Source organism: Montipora capricornis, chromosome 7, assembly GCF_036669925.1.
Source record: "Montipora capricornis isolate CH-2021 chromosome 7, ASM3666992v2, whole genome shotgun sequence".
NCBI lineage: Eukaryota > Metazoa > Cnidaria > Anthozoa > Scleractinia > Acroporidae > Montipora > Montipora capricornis.
This window is the reverse complement of record NC_090889.1, coordinates 26,024,765-26,047,264: the sequence shown is the minus strand read 5'-3', so window position 1 is coordinate 26,047,264 and position 22,500 is coordinate 26,024,765. Positions and strand designations below refer to the sequence as shown.

Genomic DNA, 22,500 nt, shown 5'->3' with positions numbered 1-22,500 from the left:
CTAAAAGTACTCCAAAACACTCAGAATCTCGCAGTGCAGATCTCGTTGAGCTTGACGAGAAAGAGAAGAAAAATACCTTGAACCATCGACATCGGCCGCCATTTTGTTTTTTTATATCACTTTGACTCCGCTGACCATTGAGACAGTCGTCGCAATAGCCGTATTTATATTTCTTGCGATGACATATATCAGACGAGTATCGTGAAATTCAAAAAATATATGTATCAGGAAAAAAATATTTGTATCATGAAAAATAAATATGTATCATGAAAAACATATATTTATCAAGAAAAAAATATTTGTATCATCAGGAGCCCATCTTGATGAGCTCCTGACTGTACTAGTGACCTCAGTTTCTGGAAAGCAGCTACTCTAGGATAGGAGTGATTCGGAGAGTTTACTCTAGTATAGGATAGCAAAATCCAGCTGAAACTAGCTCTGGTATAGGCTAAGGGTTCCAGGGTCTGTGCGGCACATCCCCACCCAGAAATTCCTAAAGTACCCCCCCCCCCCCCTTCCTGGGGTCCCGGGGAATAAGTATTTAACTTAATTTAAGTTCTGGTATATACTCACCTTTTTCAGTACTTCTTAAATACCATTCATATCACCATCAATGTCCCCAAACATCATTTCACTCAAGCCAAGCAGAGGATCGAAAACGAAGTAGATACTAGGTAACTTCTTTGGCTTTGCTTCGTAGCGGTTGAAATCAATGCGTCAAAGAAACATAAAATGCGTTGAAAGAAAGGTCATATTCACTGGCATTTCCTGGAAGAAAATCTTCGATGCAGATCATGAAGTCTTCTAAATATTACTTGTGAAAGTGGAGAAAAAAAGCATTCCCTTTTTGAGTCGAAAACGAAAGGATTCTTCCTTTCTTTCACTTGCCTACGTTCAACAAGACGAAAGAACAACATATCACCTTCGCGCCGAAATTTGATCAATGTTGTCATGACAGCTTGCACATGCTTAGACATTATTCAGCCCTGTTCTAGGCATGTGGACCGCGCATCAAGAAACACGCAAAAGAATCAATCAGTTCTTTCTGGTTGTGCTTACGTCTACTAAATTCAGCTCGTTCGATAAATAGAAAAAGTCTGGGCAAACGGCCTGTTATGCTCCATTAAAATTAATGATTTGTAACACTGCCAAAGCTGCATGGCACCCACAGTGAAAAACCCAAATGTCAATGGGAAAAAGTAAGTAAAATTGTCAACTTTTGTTCAAGACCCAGACATTTACACGTTCATGAGTGGGAGTTAAACCGTTTAATATTAAGCGGGGTAACTAGAGTTACTGATAAACCTGTGGCCCTCGGTGCGCACCCTTTTATTCCCCCCCCCTTCCCCCCCGGGACATTAAAACAAAGAGACCTGAACCAGTCAAGCTTGACTTGCCTTTGTTTTAATGTCCCAGTGGGGAAATAATAATGAGCTTGCCCTCCAGCATGGCGGGTTTTGTACCATGTGATCGTTAGTTGCAAAAGGCCTATTGAGCACGCTGTACCATGAAAAACCAAGATGGCGGTGAGATCTGGCATATTAGGCTTGGGTTCGAGACTGCTTCCTGGCAACATGCAGTGCATACTCAATAAAGATCTTACTCGATTCATGCAGAGCATCAGAGTCTTTCTCGAGAACGCCAAAATCTAGCAAGCAAAAGAAAGGCTCTGCTAACAAGGTGACATGCAACGTGAACACTAGGAAATGCTTCCAATCTTCCAACTTTTTACTAGCCAGTCACGCAGACTGAATTTTCACTATGGCTTTTTTCTAATAGGCCGCCCATTCAAAATACAACTTTAAACATTAAGTCCTGACACATGTATACTCATGTATAGGGACAGTCGGTTAGAGCGCGACTTCTGAGCTGGAGGTCGCCATTTTAATCTCGGTCTCATTCGATCGATGTCTTTTTCATCTTTCCCCTGATCCGTGTAGCTTTGAATACCCGTCAAACGGAGCATTGACAGAGGAAAAGGACGGGGGGGGGGGGGGGGGGGAATGTAAAAATGAGCTTGCCCTCCAGCATTCTCTATTTTCGAGTTCCCCATAATACACTTTGTTTACCCCCCAAATTTTGCATTGTTTTCAAATGCTCTTGGGAATATGCAGTGTCCCCAAGAGCATTTGAAAACAATGGTTTATGCAAAATTTGGGGGGCAAACAAAGTGTATTATGGGGAATTCGAAAATAGAGAATGGCAGATTTTGTACCATGTGATCGTTAGTTGCAAAAGGCCTATTATAACCATCGGTTTTGTCACTAAATTGACGCTCGCTCTGGAAAAACCGGTTTGCCGAGAGAAAACAAGATTGACTAGTCCAGAAGTTCGGGCTGCGGCGGCTTCAAAGAGTTAACGCGATTCGGGCAGAGCCTCCTTTTCTCCTCCCCAGTAAAGAAAAAGACAAAAGGAGGCTCTGCTCGCAGGGTGGTTGCATGTGTCCGTCACAGAGCTTTATAACAGGGACTTGCGCGTCGTTCGGTGAGTGGCCGTTGCTATGAAAATGCTCCGCGATTGGAAACCCCGCTAGATTGCTCTGCCTATCTAAGTACTGGCCTAAAAATTCTCGTAAAGTTCGACCTTTAACTGCGATTGAGAGTTTTAGAGAAAACGACGTCCATGGCAACGGGAAAGCTACAAATCAAGAATAGGGAGTTTACGAAACGACGACGGTAACTGCAACGACAATGCCACAAAACAGTAATGTCATTGGTTAAAAGAGGAAAAATACTCGTGCTGCACGCATTGTAGCGCTTATTTTTGCGGTACTCGCACAACAACGACGTGAAATCACCAAATTTGAGGTTTTGACGACAACCTGAACATACAAAAGGAACCTTTCATTCTTTATTTTTATTCTGAAACCGCTCGTACCAATTCATTTTTAGAATACTTCGCTCATATTGTACAATCGCGAGAGACTCATGATTGTGCAAAGTTATATTTTGAGGTGAAGTTTTCGTCGCCGTCACAGATCGAAAAGTTACTAGGGAGATTACGCAAGGATGACGACGACGCCAACGAGAACGTCGTATAAAAATATTAGTTCCCGTTATTGTAATAACTTCGTTATAACCCCAAGTCATTCGGAATGGAAAGTGTGAATCAATGTTGCAGGAATAAAATTGGCATAAATCGTGTGGTTGTTTGGGGAGAAAATGTTCTCACGTCCTCTACAAAACTTTAAATTTGGTCAATACACGTCGTTGCCAGGAAGAGGACGGCAAAGAGATGTACAAAAATGAAAAACGCACGTGCAGGGCGCGCAGAGCTTTTGTTTTTGCTCATTAGAGCTATTAGGGAGCTTAAGCAACGACAACGGCGACGGTAACGAGAACGTCATCTCAAAATATAAATTTGCGTTATTTTAATCGCTTCGTGACTATTTCAACGTTTTTAATATGACAAGGGTGCGGTATTTCCTCAAAGATGACACCAGTCGGAACGGCACTCCATTTTAGGAGAGAAAATGAAAATTTATCCTCAAGTGCTGACGTTCTTCATAAAACCAAAAACTTGGCTATTTCACGTTGTTGTTTTGCTGACGACGGCAACGAAATGGACAAAAGTGAAAAACGCAAGTGCAGGGCGTGCAAAGCTATTGTTTTTACCTACTAAATATGCAAATTCGTGACGTTCTCGTTGCCGTCGCCGTTGTCGTTGCTTTAGCACCCTATTGTTTTGTGGCGTTCTCCTAGCCGTCGACGTCGTCTTTGCGTAAGCTCCCTGCTTAGCAAGGACGATGACGACGGCACGAGAACGTTGTGCAAATATATTATTATCCCGTCACTGTAATAATTTTGCGATTACTCCAAGTCGCTTGGCATGGAGAATATGAATCCACATTCCAAGAATAAAATTGGTGCGAACGGTGTGGATATTTAGAGAGAAAATTCAAAATTCATCGTCAGGTGCTCTCGTCCTCCACATGACCTCGAATTTGATCATTTCACGTCAAATAAATGGGTAAATGTATCAAAATATAAAATGCACGTGCAGGGCGTGCAGTACTATTGTTTTTGCTAATAACAGGTGATTATACAAAATCGCGCGCTCTCATTGGCTCGCTATTTCGGATTATCAGCCGATAATCACCTCGACGGACAAAATGGCTGCCAGTAGTCGTTTTGCCACTGTAAGTGAAGATGATTTACGCGTTGAAATGTTTTTTTTTTCTTTTTTTGAAATAATCACCTGTGCATTTATACTAAAACAATTATTCGGCTCGGTGAATATTCACCGATAATCACTTTGCCTTCGGCGAATAATTGTTAATTGTTTTGTGGCGTCCTCGTAGCCGTCGTCATCGTCCTTGCTTAAGCTCCCTGTTGTCAGGACAAGCACGGCAAAGAAATGTACCAAAATGCAAAACGCACGTGCCGGGCGCGCAGTGCTATTGTTTTTGCTAATTAAACCCATTGTTTTGTGGCGTTCTCGTAGCCGTCGTCATCGTCTTGAGCACGCTCCCTAATTCCTAATATTATTCGTTGAACAACGATCGTGCTGCACGGTCCTGCACGTGTAGCACGCATTTTGATGAATTTCTTTGTTGTACTCCGCAAAACAACAACGTGAAATAACCAAATTTAAGGTTTTGGCGACAACGTGAGCATACAAAAGTGCAACGCTCATTCACTACTATTACTTTAAATCCATCCGTACGCAATGAGATGGGATACTTTGCCCATATTGTACAACTTCAACGAAGTGACGTGAATCGCCACATACTTCCTCATCAACGTATACAACTTTTTGTTCGCCCCACGTAGTTGGACCCCCGTTATAATAAAGTAATAACTGTTTTCGCTCCCGGTCACGGTGACTCCGCGAAAGCGACGATCGATCAAGACCTTTTTATCAATAAAAGATTGCACGATCGTGGGGCGAACTTGATCTACTTTGGAGGCGAAATAGGTAAACGGTGGGGCGAACTTCAACGGGATGAACTCGCTACGGCGAACCCACCGACATTCGGGACAGGAAATGCACAAAAACAACACAATCTAGAATGTAATGAGATTCTCAACTCCAGGGTTCTTTAATGACAATTTGACTTTACATTGCGTAGTCTGACGACACCTTGTTGTTTGGGGCATTAAGCCTAGTACCCAAGTCTTGCACCAAGCTCTACCCAATGTGGCCTGATGACAAACTAAAAAGTCCAGGCTATGATGGACCAGTTAAGCTCACCGAACTTTACGTTAAAGGCCTGCTGCATTTTTGGTGCTTGTTTTTAAAAAATTTCGTTTGGCACGAGCACACTATGAAAAATGCCTGTCATTAGTCTAAGCTTTGTGTGACTGCGTCAAGATTTAAAATTCCTGAACACCATGTCATTATTAAAGAAAACAATTAAATGTATTAATGTTTGTTTCGTTGGTGGTACACTGACAAGACAGACATGAGCAAAAGCCTGGGAGGAAACCCTTGAAGAGTTTAGGAAAACAGTTGCACTTAGTTACTTTTGCACTAACATGATTCATGTAAAGCAAATCCCACGAAATGTCAGGACACATTTTTCTTTTCATTTATTAGTCTGATCATGAACCACTAGTAAGTCCTGACCCCGCTGGATGCTTTGCTCACAGCTCGAATGATTTCAGGACAGGCATTCAACCTGCATGTTTATCTGTCTTCCACGTGATTTCTTCGCAATGGTTCATACTGATGCTGTCAGACACCTTCCCTTCCCCTAAATCTAACCCTGGGCAACTCTCCAGTTGAGGTTCCTGTGGCACAAGGATGATCTGATATCCAGGCTTCTGGATATCAATTGTCATTATGTCATCTTATTTCTCCATATTCAACGGCACCATGACTTGGAGGACCAAGCTTGTATACACCCACGCTTTGATCCTTTGAAGCTGTAACTAGGTCTAAAAAAACATCGTTAAGGAGCTATATAGCCAACATTTTATACTGTTCAGGTGTACAAAAGGGGTAAAGTCACACACACAACAACAACCACGGCAGACCATGGGAGGTGGAGCTTATCAAAGTTTCGGTTGAATGAATCAACAAGAGGCATTGTTTCTTGGAACCCTATCCCCTGTAAGCTAACCTCTTGCACGGTACAAATACCCATTTATAAATTGGAGTTGAGACAGACATTGAACTTGTTGTCTACTGAAGTTTTCTTGTTTCGTGTAAAATAATGTAACAACACAAAACTTCTTTATGAGACGTTACAACTACCCAAATTAGCTGAAGCTATAATATAGTTACAAGATAACTTAATATTATTGAAAACAAATGTTCCACGGAAATGGGAAAGGTTCCATTGAAAGGCATCAAAATATCTTTTTCTTTACCCTTGCCACACAAAATAGGAAATATAAACTAAAGGGCAGGCAAGGATACACTCATCATAAGGTGAAATATCAATGTCTTCAACATCATCAGAATGGCAGAACAAATCTTCTACAAACTCATGGTGATCTGGAAATCGCCGATACCTGCAATTATTATTATTGGCAGTCAATAATCATCACACTGAATTTAGAACTTAATCCTAACCCTGATAGCTCACATGCATGTGACATGAAACAACATTGAACAAGTGTCCTCTCCCCTTTGAAAGGACATACATGTCACAGCTGTGAAGCCACTACTGACTCCGCGGACAAGAATAAGTGCAAGTGCTAATCACTACATGTACATCACCGCATCTCTGCAATCCTGCAAGCTAATATCTCTTCCATTTTTCAAAAGGATGCAGTAATTTATTGATGGCCTGAGATGAAAATCAGAACATATTCAAAAAATGTTCTCATTGGAGTTATATTACCTAACAAATTATGTAAAACAACATTTGCCACTAAACTTACTTTCTTATAACACCTCTATCACAAGCAGTGAAAAGTGTGCTTCCATTGGAAGTATACCTACACAAAAAGATAACATAATAATAATAATAATATTATTATTTATCGTATTATCACCCGTTCAGACTACATGTAAACACCATATTAATCAGTGCTGGCTTGTCCCTTGCATTTCCCTAATTTACAGAAATTCTCATTTTTACAAAAACAAAGGATATAACACCTATTAACTGAATGGTGATGTAATAACCCAAAAATTTGGGTCAGTGTTGTATCACATCTACACAGCAACCTAACAGCTATACCTTGAGTTCTGCAATGCTAATTGATGTACCCAGGCAAGGATATCACACATTCAATTGACAAGTCAGAATCAAGATTCAAATTCGACCTGTACAGGATTTACAGATAAATCACTTACCTATGGCCTATGACTATTTATCGTAAATACCCGTAAAAAATCTTCTGTGGATATCACAAGGAGTCATGTAGCAACTCGCGTAACGTATAATTGTTTGTTTGTTTGTTATTTATTTGTTTTAGCAGGTTGAAGTTTTGGCAGCTATTCAGCTAATGTGGACCTGCTATACCCACCCACCCATATACTCACTGAGGACAGCCACAACACCAGGAACTTCATCCCCTACTCTTCTCGAATAGTGTGTGGGTTCTTTGATGTCCCACAGGGAACTAATGAACATGGAAGATATTAATTTGTGAGATGGGGCCTACGGTTTATAGTCCTCATCCGAGAAGACTTGAAAGTCTTAACCATTTGCGGTTGTGATTACAAAGACAGCACTTTCTCCTCAGTTAGTTAAAGACCCTGAGTGTTGGTCCAGCCGGAGTCAAACTCACGACCTCCCGCATGGCAGCCCGGTGATCAACCAACTGAGCCACCAGTGCACGGTTGACTTGATACCCTAACCCAAAAACAAAACACTAAACAATTGAAACAATGACTTAGACTTAAACAATAGAAGCTGCTTACAATACCAAACAATAGCCGGTTATGAGAGCTGCTAATTACTGCTTTGTTTTCAGCTTAGGTATCGAGCCAATCAAATTATACATTACGAAAGCTGCTACACCACTGATTACAAGGCCATACAGTGGTTTGGGGTACGAGAAAGGGCAGGAACCCATTAAAAGTGTTAACAATATAGATGCATAATGTATGCAAAGGAATGTTCTTCATACTTGATTTTCCACAAGGGGTCTTTTCCGTGTTCCAGCATACGTTCCTGGACTCCAACCTCTGGAACAAAACTTGTCAAAAATTCGCCTCCAAACATAATAAGACCTAAAGCAAGTGTCGAAACACAGACATACAGTATTAAACATTTCACCCAATAACTAAAGGGAATCTTAGGGAGCAGATCTCAGGCATGATTGGCAAAATAAAGACATGTGCAAAGATCACTCATGAGGTTTTTGCCCTGTTGGCAGTTCTTGTGGTTAACAATTTTGGAAGTGAACACTTACTGTAAAATCCATCATCAGCCATTGAACCAAATGGCTCTGGCGTTGGAGCAGCAGTGTTTAACATGGAACCAAGCTCTGTGCTCTGGAGGGTGTTTCCATCTTTTGTAGAGACCTTGAAAGCAACATTGAAACATTTCAACTGCAACTGGGATGTATAGTATGATCAGTTGGAGTGTTTTAGGTTCAGAATACCCAAAACAGTAGTTGGTTTTTTTCCACCTACAAGCATTGACTAAAGTAGAGTTAGAAGTGACTTTCTTGATATTTTGGTTACTTTGTTAAATCAGAAAGTGAACAGATATTAAGTAAAATATTGTGTATTCATTCTTAACCTATTCAAACCATAAAAGCACCCCAATTAACAAGTAAAATCGCCTGGCATTAGACAAAGTAAAATCTACAAGTCAACCTCATTCCCAGGGTCTCTCTTCTCTGCGTCCATTGTCAATTGAGGCAGAGAAGAGAGACCCTGGGAACTAGGTTGACCGCGCCCCGGTGTCTCAGTTGGTTGAGCACTGGGCTGCCATGTGAGAGATCGTGAGTTTGACTCCGGCCGGACCAACACTCAGGGTCTTTAAATAACTGAGGAGAAAGTGCTGCCTTTGTAATTACATCCGCAAATGGTTAGACTTTCAAGTCTTCTCGGATAAGGACGATAAGCTGGAGGTCCCGTCTCACAGATAACTCCCATGTTCATTAGTTCCCTGTGGGACGTTAAAGAACCCACACACTATTCAAGAAGAGTAGGGGATGAAGTTCCCAGTGTTGTGGCTGTCCTCTGTGTGTATATGGGTGGGTGGGTATAGCAGGTCGACATCAGCTGAATAGCTGCCAAAACTTCAACCCGCTCAAACAAATAAATAACAAACAAACAGGTGGGTAAGGATTTTAGGGGACCTAGATTTTGTTAACCCATTCACACCTAAATCACCCCCAGTTGAGAAGTAAAATCATCTGGTATCATTCTTAGGTGGGGAAGGCTTAAACACACTGTTGCAAGTCAATGAAAGTCAAAAAATGAAGCAAATTTCATATTAACATGGTTGTCAACATAAGGTTATCTTCATCCAAGGTGGCTGCCTAACAGTCGCCCGGTCGCCTGGAGTGCCTTATTTGCAAGCGCGGGCAACCACATTTCTGAGCAAGTAGCCCGAACAAGTGTCTTACTTGATTCATCCTCACTCTCTTGTAAATATGATCCCAGCTGGAATTAATTAATTCTGGGCTCTTGAAAAAATTACTTGAGCCACTAACTTTTATAGCCTGCGTGGCAGGCCGTAGAAAGGAGCGCCGGAGTGTAAGGAGGGAGGGAGGAGGGACGGCCTGCAAGGACGCTATTGTTTTCTCGGTTTTTTTCGTCCACCAGATGAACGTAAAAATCCTGATTGGTCAGATTTTATGAATTACTCAATCCGTCGTTCTGATTGGTTAGCGACCTGTCATGCAAGGGCATCGGTCTTCTCAATTCAATATTCAACATGGAGGATCGGTTTGAACTGTTGCTGAAGGAAACGATGCGATCTTTGGAAGAAAATGGAATCAAATTCATGCTAAAAGCAGAGCAAAAGACGGCGATCAGACATTTGTTTGAGAAAAAGGATCTTTTAGCCGTTTTACCAACAGGCTATGGAAAGAGTCTAATTTTTCAGCTTCTTGTGTTGCTCGCGAAAAGAGCAGGAAATTATGCTTCTTTGTTAGTCATAACGCCTCTTGTCAGTATCATTAACGACCACGTTATGGAAGTCGAAGCCATGAATTTGACTGCTTGTAATTTGGCTCAAAAGCTAGGTAATTTGGAAGACATCGAAGGAGGGAATTTTGATGTTGTCTATGCATCAGCGGAAAGTGTCACAGATAAGCGATTTCTTCAATCACTGAAGAAGAACACTACTTTCAGTAGCAGTTTAGTGGCTTGTGTTGTGGATGAGTCGCATACAGTTGAAACATGGACCGGTTTAAGGTGAGGGATTGTATATTTTAATATACAAACGACATATCCAAATCATCAATGTTGCATTTAGACAACACATTGCAATGAACTGCTCTAAAAAAATCGCCGGTTTTTCCGCGGTCGTCAAATTGTAGAGACTTTTTGCTCTTCACATTGGACGCTTCCATTACTTTTTCGTTTCTTTTTGTTTTAGGAGAATTAGTTCAGGAGAATTAGTTCTTACGCTTTTTCGATTAGGAGGACTGCTGCGTGCTGCAGGCGACAAAACGTCGAGTAACTTTCTCTTCGCACCTTCGGAATTCTCCTTGTTTTCTTCTCTCTTCAGCGCTAAACCTGTAGTTATGAATGGGAAAAGTTCACACAAGTTTTTGATCTTCCGATAACAGGCATTGCAGGCCACTTGCGACTCGTTGTGAGAAGCAATCACTGTTATCCCAACGTTCTTCAGAGATCCGCTCAAAACAACTCCGAATATTTCTTTTCTCGCAAACGGTTTAAGGACGTTCGGGCCAATTGTTTCTGCGCATCCTTACTGCGCACGCAAATGCACACGCCACGTCATACACGAGCGCGCGTGCCAAGTAATAAAATGAGAAATGGTAGGGCAAAAGGCCATTGCTATAGCTTTGCCTGGATTTAACGGTCTTGGACGTTCGGTGACCCCAATTTTTCTTTCCAGAAACGGATTTTATTTACAATTATCTCCACGTTGTCCAACAATGAACAAAAAATCAATGTGGGAAGTTAAAAAAATTTGAAGATTTCTGCTCACGGGACATCAAATCCTGCCATCTTGCGGCGGCAAGGCGCGTGAAACTGTGGTCGCTAAATGCGAACTTGATCTTTAAGGAACCTCACCAGTTGACTAAATTCACTTAATAAGTCCACTTAAACAATATTTGGCAGAGAAGATTTCACTTCAAAGATTTAATTGCAATATATTTGGGTTTACAGACACTGGCCTTATTCGCTAACGAAGCCCGATTTTGTCACATTTTGGGTGTTTTTCCGGGCATGTTCTCTCCAAAACGAAGTCGGTGACCCCCCATTTTTTTTACATTTCTGACATAACTAACTCATCATCTTACAGTGGTAAAAGTTTCAGAAAAAAATCAATGTTGAAAAATTTTCGCGCGAACGTCCTTAAATATATTTACACACGATTTCGCCACACAGTTCCCATATGTCACCATCAGATTCGCCTGGCAAACTCTACAAACATCGTTACAATAGTTTTCTTTTTTGGGCCGGCCTCTTATCCCTTTTTCCATCCTCCAAAGATATTCAAATTATTTCATTTTCTCGCGCAAAAAATGAAAACAAGACATACGGAAACCGGAAACAGGTAAAAAGCGGCGTGATTCTGATTGGATAATTATGACAGCCAGACATTCCACAGTTGAGTGGGTTTTGCATATTTAATTAGGGGGCGGAATGAAGAAAACAATAGCGTCCTTGCAGGCCGTCCCTCCTCCCTCCCTCCCTACACTCCGGCGCTCCTTTCTACGGCCTGCCACGCAGGCTACTAACTTTTAATGCTGGAAGCCCGAAGGGCTCCTGGACAATTTTTGTTAGGCAGCAGCCTTGTTCATCAATCTCCATATTCATTGTGTTGTCTTCTAATATATATATATATTTTTTTTCACTTTGACTTGCTTTAGTTCATTGGGGGAACTACCGTAAACGTCCGTGTATAAGCCGCATCCGTAGATAAGCCGCACCCCCGATTTGCAAGCGCAGATTTTGGAAAAAAAATGAAAACAATACATTTTGAAGTTTCAGTAGAGTTGTATTGCTACAAACAACGAAGGACAAACAATCGAACAATCAAGGTTTAATTTCGAAACACCGACTTAGAAGTTCACATCTTTCACATTTATCAAGTCTAGAGAAAGCGAAATTTCATTGGTCGTACCTTCTTTTCCATTGGAATTTACACCATCTTTAACTTAAAATGCTATTTCGATCTGATTTTTACAAGATTATCACTTCGAAACACGCCATAAACTTGAAATTCCCTCGGCATTAACAAGTGCTTAGTAGCCAAGCTTTAAATGTTGGGAGGAGTCTGGGCCAGGGCCTGGCCATTGTCTGGGGATAACACTGAAAGCACGCGCATTGATGCAATCATTTCAGTTTCTATTTCATTAATTAATATTACAATACTTCAGGACAGAACAGGAGCAGGAGCGTGATAATGCAGTCGACAAATTTGCCATGAAGGTGGTAAAAAAACAACCAAACAGTTGGCCATTTACCTCGCGAGTACTCGCAAATTTTGTGGTACTTTATTGCACGTGGCGAAAAGATATGCGTGGAAGTGACTGGCCGCAGACGTCACTGCAAACAGCTGTGCGGAGGAATGGAGATTCCTTGTTCGTTGGTGTTTAGTTGTTCGAGTAATGCGGAAATTAATCGCTTGAAAGAACTCTTGGAGAGGAAGACTCGCTGATAAACACTCGAAGACACAAACTGCTCCTTTAGGAGCCACCACTGAATGAAAAAGTCAATGAACTACATCAACATGCTCTCAGTTTCTTTATGTTTATCTCTTGACATCTGGATTTTTATGAATATTAATTAGGTTTTTGAGAACTCCAAACACAGATGTATCCATGGATAAGCCGCACCCTTGATTTTTGGCTTCAATTTTGTGAAAAAAAAGTGCGGCTTATACATGGACGTTTACGGTAAAGTGCTAACCATGACTGTTTCCTCATGTTACTGCACGGCAGACCATTACATAAAAAGCTATCTTTAATTCTGTACGAATTTCAACTTGATTTCAAACCCTAAGAAAAATCAACTGAACTATTTCAATGCGGGAGTAAATAAATATCCAACTAATTATGATACATAAATTATCATTATTCTTTCCAGCTCCACTTCTAATGATAGCTATCAAACAATACAAGTTTGCTATCTAAAATACTTGCATGTGCGTTGCTCGTGCATTGCGGTATTACTAACCCTAATCCTAATAACAGTTCTGCATATTACCCTGAAATTGACAATGATCTCATGTTAGGTGTCAAAATTAACATCCTACCTTAGCTGTGCCATCAATGGCCACTGTCAACAGTGCATTTTGACCTTTGCACCAAGGCCAACTCTCATGAAGAAACAACACATCTCTAATGACATTGTTATGCAGCTACAAGAAAGATAACCTGTTTGTTACTTGAAGACCCATGATAATAGGAAACAGGACAAAGTTTCAGGCCTACACTAGGGGTCTTTGTTATCATTACTACAGCTGTACTTCCAACTAAAGAGGAGATGCTGCCTGGTGTAAAGCCTGAGATAAGGAGGATATAAACCATACAAGCAGGCCTAGTGACTAGTCTCATAACACTTGACCCACACACTGCTCAAAAAGAGCATGTTCCCTTGAGCAATGCATAGTCTTGCTATAATATCATTCTCTTAATTTAAAAGTGCCTAACAACTCAACAACTCCACTTTATTTACTCTCCAAAATCATCCCAATTACATGTACATCATGTTATTTTTAGAAAAATGAAATTTCACTTTTTTATTGGCTTTGAAAGATGGGAAAAGTTGTCATACTTTGATCAATAACCAAGCAATGAAAGGGAATGGGTTCAATACTGGGTTGACGTCACAAACTGCTTTGCATCGAGAAAATTCTTTGAAAACAGCGTTGAAAATTAATTTGTCACATCCAGCATGCAGTGTACATTCAAGTCTAAGCCTTGCTATCTATTTCCAACAATAATGTAAGGGTAAAGGTAAGAATTATTTTTAGATTAGGGCAAATGTAGCTGTTCACCCTCACTTTTGAAGCAGCATTTGGGGGACACTTCAAGACGTTAGTTGTCTGAGTGTATTCTGAGACATGAGTGATGCTGAAGTTGGAGAGAAGAGCAAGGAGACATTTCATGACGTTCAATGAAATCCTTATGCAACTAATTAGGGGCAAAAACGTAGGTAGTTGGAGTTTTTTGCAGTAGTCCATCAACATATCAATGATGACTTGTAGATGTGAGTACTGGTAGTTACAGTGTAACTACATTTCGCAGTTATGTTCAGCAGGCTAGTTTGTGGGCCGTTAGTAGCCAAGTGGGCAACATCCACTCCACTCATCTTCAGGCAGCGTTTTAATACATCCTTGAAACTCAGTTTTTGTCCCCCAGGTTTCCTTTTCCCCTGTTGCAGCTCCCCATACAGAAGCAGTTTGGGTATGCGCTCATCTGGCATCATCCTTAAGTGTCCATCATGACTGAGCAGCTGTTATAGGTAGGTGTAGTACATTGTAGGTAGTTGGAGTTAAGACTTAAATGGGAACTTCATCATGCTTATCATTAATTATGATGAGCAACTACTGGTAATTAGGGCAGGTGCATTTCAGGTCATAACTGCAAGTTGCTCTACGAACAGTCTTGTAAAAAGGCATCTCACAAAAGGATATACAGCACCTTTGGATACTTATATGGATACCACATGTCATGACAGTTGTATGATTACTGTTACATTGAAACTCACATCATAGATGAAATGTAAGGGAAGAGGAGTTCTAAGGTCAAACATAGACAAGCCACGTCCATTTACACAACAGCATGCTACAAGGTTTGTTCCTTCCTGCACATCTACTGCTAAACCTGTTCGATCAGGACCATTGTAGACACCTAAAAATAAAATATGTTTATTTAATCAGTCTACTCATTCAACTTTTTCACTTTGACACTCCCATGAATAGTCTCCTAGAAAGGGAATGATGTTTCATTTATCAAGAAATAAGCCAGGTGTGAAAATGTAATCACAAACTTACAATTATCATAAGAAAGTAGTTGTTCTCCAGTTTCTACATCCATAACAATCAAGCGCCGAGCATTAGTTGAAGCTATTATCTGAAAAAGTTACATGAAGATCACGATAGAGAGTACACTGTTACAAAGAAGATTGATGAAGGGGACATAGTTTGTGACTATAATAACCCATTGACAAATGCCCTCAGACGCCACCAGTTGACGAGTACAATAATTAAGTGCTCTACTGTTCTGCAACGGTATCTCAGGTGTCAATGGACTAAGGAGATTCTAAACCACCATGCAGACATAGGAATGGGATCTGGCAGTCTTTTGACTTTGATAAAGGCAACATGTAAAAACTAATACATAAACAAACCAATAGGGACCTAATCACTAATCAATGGAAAAGAAACAAACAAACTAACTAAAATAAATCACAAATAGTAAACTACACACGAGACTGGCCAGGAATTGGGTAAGTGGGAGGAAAAGAAATATAGAAGCACTACTTCCGATTAACTTGATCTGTGAAATGGTGCTAATGCTGGGTCACTGTAAGCGAGTTCTGCTAATTGCTTGTCATGACTACTGGTAATTGAGCCTTGCAATATGGCGGAACTCAGTTCCTTGTAGCTGTTTGATTGGTTACAAAAAATCTTGTGACAATCAGCTGCATACCTTATGTCTAAGGTCATCCATATGTTAACTTAGTTCCTTAACACATTGACTCCTGGGAGTAAGACTCAAAAGATCTTACTCTGTCTAACGCCAGATGAAACTGAACAGATTTAATCTAGTGCCAGAAAATTTTACTCCTCAACTGAGGGGGTCCTAGGGCACCAGAGAAGTCAATGGGTTAATATCGTAATCTAGCTCATCTACACGTGACCCTTACAAGGAACCTGTCTTGTCTAAAGGTGTGTAAAACAACTTGCTTGAAATACCAAGTGAGCTTTCGCGCGAAAACATGATATTTCCCCAGGTGAAAATAACATGTCATCTTCACACATGAAAATATCACTGTTGCTATGGTTACATATGAAAATCGCGCCTTTCCATGCCTTTTCGTAAAGTGATTTAGTATTTCATTGGTGTTTATTACATGGCCACTTGGAGATACGAAATTTCTCTTCTCATGTTTAAAAATATTTCACTTGTTCGCTGCACTCATTCGTGAAATATTTTTCAACACTTGAAGAAAATTTCGTATCTCCATGCGGCCATGTAATATCCTCTTTGTCACATCTATGGCTTAAGAATCCCTCTACTGATAAGTGTGACAAAAAAATAAGACAACTTTTGTTCAAATAATTCAAGTCATGCATGGATTTGAAAATAAAACTTAAAAGATTTATATCTATATTCTAACAAAATTATTCTCACCTTACTTCCATCGCTTGTAAAACGTACAGCTTTGATATTTCTTGCCAAGCTTAATGTTGTAATCTAACAAACACAGAAGTATTAAATTCTTAAAATCAAAATTGCCACACTTGGCATTATTTTCAGCTCATGTGGGTGTCAGAATTTAATAGTACATGTACCATTTTTCCATGTCTTGTTGTTCATTATTTTCTTACTTTAATATTACCGGTAATTTTGATTGAAATCAATGAACAAGAAGTAACAATTACTGTGGCATCAACAATGACAATAATTTACTTAGTGTAAGGTAACAGGGATTAGAAATTAAAAGACCACTTTCAACCAATAGGATTAGGTTTTATTATTTGTGAACGCTTTATTGAAATCTTGTGATGAACATATTCTTTTTCTTGCAATTCTAGTAAAATCTAAAACTTGTAAACGTGTGGTTTACTGTGTCTAGTGAACAGAAAGTTATAATGATCTTGGGATTTAAGTGTTGGCAGCAATTGAGTGATTCCCAGCATGGGACAAGAAAGGCTACAGTGCTCAGAAAACCATACAAAGAAACTTATTAGGCCATACTCCAGAATACAGAGTGCTAACTTGGCCATTAAGACCCAGCCCTTAGGGTTGCTTGCATAAAATCATTATTATGTCTCCATTATGAAGGGGAATTTGATTCTGGCAAAGTTTGAAGAAAGGGGAAATTCTCTTTGGGTTACTGTCCCTCCTTTCAGCAACTCTGGAGCCTAAAATTGGCACATTTAAACTTAAATGAATCTTTACAAGTAAGAAATATAACAAATGATTTATAACTACTACTGTTATAAAATTACAAAATGACTACTCTTAGAAATTACTTAAATGCTTCCCTCGCATTCTTAACGATGAATGAATTTCCAAATCTATTTGTCTTTACAAGTGGCCTGGCAAACCTCCTCCTGAGCCTTTTCAGCTCATATGAGATAGAAACTGAGGGAGGCAGGAGGCTGGTAATCTTACTATGTGGATCATTAACAATAGACTTAAACAGGTGTTCTGTTAAATTTTCCTGGTGGGCCCTGATGGACTCAAGCCCTGCTAACTGAAGGGCGTCCGAGTAGTGCACCCTGGGAAAAATGCATGATAGGGCCCTCCATTGCACTCTTTCGAGCTCAACTTGTAGATACTTTCGTAAACTGTAATGGAAAACAGGACAAGCGTAATCTAGGGAAGACCTAATACATGCGCAAAAATATGTTACAAGATCTGAAGTAGGAACATACGCACGCTTAACCCTTTGACGTCCAAACTGGCCAAAAACGGCCAGACTTAGTATTTTACTCTGTCTAATGCCAGACGATTTTACTCGTCAATGGGGAACCCCTGGGAGTCAATGGGTTAAGTTGAATAAGAAAGTACAATTTTGAAACACTTAAATTGCCAGGACCTTTAAGGTTGCAGCCCTGAAGCTTGCCATTCTGGTACTGAGTTGTTTAAAGTGTTTTTACTAATAATCCTATCTAGACCCCTCCCTCCTCCCTCCCCCCTCCCCCCTCCCCCCTCCCCTCCTCAAAGGATGGCAAGTACGTATAACCACAAGTTTGGATTTCATCTCCAAAGAAACTTTTTCAAGTGTCCACAAAGTACCCTTCCGATCAAAAAGGTGGTATGGCATTTAGCCACCCTTAAAGGGAAGGGGATAACAATGGGACAGACCTTAACACAATGACATAAAACTATTACTGTAATTTGCATCATAGAAACTCAATGAAAACGTGTCTCAAGGAAAAGTAAAGGTGCAAACAAGAAGACATTGTCGTGGTAGCAATAGTTTCCCCATTGAGGTCCAAAGAACTTGTTGCAAAAGCGGGGAGCAAAAATGTTTCTGAAACATTTTGATTCCACTGCAGGTGATTCCTTGCATGTTTGCTGTGCAACTAGGAAAGAATGTTTTCTAGGTGGAGGAGTGGGGGGGTGGGGGGGGTTGCATCACAAGATACACTCACTCATCTTGGAAAAATTGTCCTACCGGATAGCTTCCCAGCAAGTCGCACTTCTTGGCACTGTAAAGATTAACTTTCCCATCATACGCACCAGAACAAAACAAGTATCGGTCCTACAGATAAAGCAAACAAGACAGCCTTTTGGTCTCAAGCAAGGCGTAAAGGGGAGCTTTCGTCATGGAACGGGACAGACATGCATTTACATGAGTCAGCTGTTTCCAGCAATAGGTATTTACATTGTTAAAAAACTTACCACAGGTGAGAATGCTACACCACGAACGTATCCTTCGTGAAATCTTAAAAATTTTACTTTCGAGGCAGGATCCATCATTGACACATAACCGGAACAAACAGAGCCTTTGAAAACGTTCCCAACTACTGATCATTAAATTTCTGCGTCAATATTGCCATTTCCTTTATAATTGTTCGTCCAAATACTGAACTAAAAGGAGCATTTTTCGTATCAATCTGGCAGTCTCTACTACAATCTGATGGTGCTTATCTGAAAGTCGAATTTCGCTTTTCAATAGCGGAATACAATGCTATCACCATTTTGTACAGTGGATGCAAACGAGAGTTATGCAAAATAGTACCTGGCTTGAGATGCTTCCCAAATATGGGCATTTCTGTCACGCCATCTTCATAAGAGGACCGTACACTTGTTAATGGTGTGAAATAATTATTTATTAGTTCAAAGTGTGGATCACAAACTGAGTGGAGATACATTGTGCTTTTCTGAGCTTCTTATGGAAAGTATGATGACCAGAGTAATGATCAGTATTTGCCTAAAGGTCATTCCACACACTCCACCCCAGGGGAAACTCTGCGACATTCCAAGACACAAAAGCTGACGTACTTCCACTGCCGTCTTCCCTCAGAAGAACGTATAAGCGGGCATAAAAAACAAAGGATGGTTGATAAGGAATGTCGCTGTTTGGATCTTTGTTACTTCATTGTTTCTCTTTTAATATGCAGTTTAAGTTCAGGTTAGTGCGCATATATTAATATCGTTATGAATATTGTCGGATCTTGATGTTGTTGTAAGGTTAAGCTTCATCGCAAAGACAAGCATTGCATCGCGATCCATAAGCTTATCGCATCGAGAAGCTTATCGGTGATCTGCTTTAACTCTTTTGCATTTCATCCCTTGGCCTCTGTGTTAAATTGTAATAAAATAAAATAATGTTGGGGAAACGTTTGGTTTCAATAGGATTATTTAGTACGATTATTTGATCGCAAAAGGAAATTTCCACATATCTCCAGACTATTTGGGATAAACTTGTAGTAATATTAACGTTCCCTAAGAGCATTCGAGTTTCCCGAAATGTATATCGAAAAATACTCCAAAATTGCAAAATTTTACTGCACAGTGCTTGGTACAGAATGGTAGTCCTGTGAGTGAGTGACGTCAGAAAACATCAAATTTAAGTAATCTGGAGAAAATCTGGCGTCAATTGTAAGAACAGGGTTAGCAATGAAATCTTTGACAGAAAGATTAACCTGTAAACTACCATTCTTACCTGAGGTCAGTGGCCGATTGGAGAGAGGGGGGTGGTGAAAGAATAGGTTTAGCAACAACCTAATCTTCATAAGCTGTGACCCTGATGCAGGGACATTTGTAGAACATTTTGAAATCTAGCTAGTGGACTCTTGCGATTGTCCTTGAGATATTTCTTCTTTTCCTTAAAATTACAAATACATTATGACCTTTGAAAAATCTTTCCAGCTCTGGCATTCTTGTTTTTATAACTTTCAGCAGAAACCCATAAGAGTTGAAACGTGTAACGGCCCCTTGTGTGCTGGGAAACAAGCTTCTGAATGTTCAATTTGCTAAGTACCATATTTGGAACAACAAGAGCGAGGGGTTTCCAAATATGGTACTTAGCACTGAAACATTCAACCAATCAGTTCGCACTGAATATTCGGAAGCTGTGAACGCGTGTTACACGTTTCAACCCTTATGGGTTTCTGCTTTCAGGTAAAAAGTGACATGTATGGAGACAAAGGTCAAATTAAAGATCAATCATTTCCTGTTATCTCTTTCAGTAATGTCAGCTTTAGAAGCAAGTGACTGTAAAGAATTCAAATTGATTGCTCCATTGCATTATGACAGAAATTCCAGTTCTGTTAACGACATAACTAAACGACCCTTGGGTTACATGTTTGCAACAGCTCAATATCCTGTAGTACAGTCAAATGTAGAGAATCCATGTGCATTGTTAAAAAATTTGACGGGGAGATATGTAGAGGTTATGGTGAGTGTCAAACACTGACTTCTTCATTTAATGCCAAAGAATTGCTCCATAAGATCAGGAAATTTTTCCTGGTGTCACATTTGCCTTTTTTGGGCAAGTCAGGATTTTTATCCTTTCAATTTTTAATACACTATTCATAGTCCCCCATTCATTAAATCTGTTTGGTTATCAAGATTGCAACCTCTGCAGCAGCTGCTCTTTGTTTGCACTGTGGAGGATGTGCTCTGAGATAGCAGCAAATCTACTGAATGCGTAGGGAGTCGAGATTTTTGATATTGCATAATGTGGGAGAGAGAGGTACCTCTCTTCCCCACTCTGTGACCCCTCTCGTAGATTTGTCACTCTTCGGAGATCACACTTGCTAATTGAAAACAAAGATGATGACAGTTTGCAGAGCCATAATAATTTATGATCTTGATGATCTAACAAGAAAGTAGTGAACTGTGAGCAGTCTACTTTCCAAGAGTCCTTGAAATATTCAATGTACTTACCTAATGGTAATTTGACATCATGAAGTTAATTACTTTTTGTACTCTGTAATCCCTGTATCTGCAGGGTGCACTGTATTTATATCTATATTTATATTTATTGTATTGTGGATTGGAGGAAATAAATTAATTAAATAAATAAATTTATTGTGCATGGGGAGTTTTGAAGATTTAGGTTTAGATGTCAAAGAGGTGACAAAATACCATGAAATTGTAGTACCTTGTTGTAATTTTTCTGTCTCAATCATCATCATATTTAATCTTCGGTTAACTAAACTTGGCATAGCTGTTTAGAGGACCCACATCATATGAAATCATTGTATGCATAGTACAAGCTTCTGTAACTAGGCTCTCATGGTTGCTTTCAAAACTCTCATGTACTTAAACTGGACACCCTTTTTACTCAGCAATGTAGGCCAGCACTCCAGGCCTGAAACTGGTAACATTTTTTGGTATCTAACCTTTGGTAGTGTATATGATTTGTTAGTTTATAAGATTATGTTAATCTTCTCTGTCATCAATTTGATAGTCATGCGTTATGTTTTGGTGTCTCAGGTCCAAACCCTTGTTGCTGGAAAATCAGTTTGGTATGTACATTTTTTAAGGGTAAAGCTGAGTGTTTGTACTGGAATTAAATTTTCATGTTAACAGTCATAGGCATATGAAACCACCACTATGTTGATAAAAGAATTGAAATTCATATAGATGTATCCCCATTCAAACAAGACATGGATGTTCATTTGCAAGGGAAGTTACCTATGAAACAATAGTCTGTCTAGGAAATCAAGGAAAGAACCTTCACGTGACACTCGCTCTTGTGAGGCAGTGACGACTCTTCTGTTATATTTAATTTTCCCTGACCCCAGCTTTTTTATTTTCCCAATATAATTTGAAATGAGCCATTTCATAACTCAATGTCATTTATTAACAGAATGTACGAATGCAGTTAATAAATATTATTTTTTAATTTTGTTCTTTTCTATATAGTGTTAGAGATAATGGAACTCCAGATCCAAATAGAAATTGTGGTCATGTGAGTTGATAATTCATTAGTAGTAAACTGAAAATTTGTTGGTTATTTTTAATGCCTTTCTTTAAAACGGATCTCACTTTGCCATGGGACATGTTTGTGCTGATGTAAGAGTGGTGGTAGTAGCAGCCTTTGCAGAGGGCCTTGATAAAAATATAACCTTAGCTTGAAAAGGACAAGAACACTGCTATACCAGCAAAATCGCTATCAACCAAGTAATGTTTAAAAAACAAGCAGCAGTGTTTTATCAGGGTTTAAAAACACGAGGCGTAGCCGAGTGTTTTTAGACCCGATAAAACATGTGCTGGAAGTCTTTTGAATGGCTTAAAAAACATTCCA

The 22,500-nt window shown here is 39.8% G+C and overlaps 2 protein-coding genes and 1 pseudogene across 2 annotated transcripts; 2 read left to right on the top strand and 1 right to left on the bottom strand.

Moving 5' to 3' along the window:
• Window positions 1-5,014: 5,014 nt before the first annotated feature.
• Window positions 5,015-18,975, bottom strand: LOC138056632 (uncharacterized). Its single transcript, XM_068902475.1, has 11 exons — window positions 18,642-18,975; window positions 18,415-18,501; window positions 16,419-16,481; window positions 15,056-15,134; window positions 14,770-14,912; window positions 13,313-13,417; window positions 8,313-8,424; window positions 8,028-8,130; window positions 6,831-6,887; window positions 6,364-6,458; window positions 5,015-5,879 (listed from the first exon to the last, which is right to left on the bottom strand). Exons 1-11 carry the CDS (start codon window positions 18,717-18,719, stop codon window positions 5,788-5,790), a joined length of 1,014 nt encoding a protein of 337 aa, XP_068758576.1. The 5' UTR covers window positions 18,720-18,975; the 3' UTR covers window positions 5,015-5,787.
• LOC138057781 (uncharacterized) lies at window positions 9,710-11,673 on the top strand. Its single transcript, XM_068903712.1, has 2 exons — window positions 9,710-10,272; window positions 10,457-11,673. Exons 1-2 carry the CDS (start codon window positions 9,791-9,793, stop codon window positions 10,644-10,646), a joined length of 672 nt encoding a protein of 223 aa, XP_068759813.1. The 5' UTR covers window positions 9,710-9,790; the 3' UTR covers window positions 10,647-11,673.
• Window positions 18,976-19,036: 61 nt separating the features above from the next.
• LOC138056633 (uncharacterized) overlaps window positions 19,037-22,500 on the top strand; it is a 7,196-nt pseudogene continuing 3,732 nt past the window's right edge.

What these genes read in the sequence shown, in the direction of transcription:
- LOC138056632 (XM_068902475.1), bottom strand. Translation starts at nt 18,719, where the DNA reads ATGATGGATCCTGCCTCGAAAGTAAAATTTTTAAGATTTCACGAAGGA. An exon ending in ACTACTTTCTTATGATAATT is followed by an intron (nt 14,913 to 15,055) that starts GTAAGTTTGTGA and finishes TTTTATTTTTAG; the next exon opens with GTGTCTACAATGGTCCTGAT. An exon ending in GACCCCTTGTGGAAAATCAA is followed by an intron (nt 6,888 to 8,027) that starts GTATGAAGAACA and finishes CTTTTTGTGTAG; the next exon opens with GTATACTTCCAATGGAAGCA.
- LOC138057781 (XM_068903712.1), top strand. Translation starts at nt 9,791, where the DNA reads ATGGAGGATCGGTTTGAACTGTTGCTGAAGGAAACGATGCGATCTTTG. An exon ending in GAAACATGGACCGGTTTAAG is followed by an intron (nt 10,273 to 10,456) that starts GTGAGGGATTGT and finishes TTTTTGTTTTAG; the next exon opens with GAGAATTAGTTCAGGAGAAT.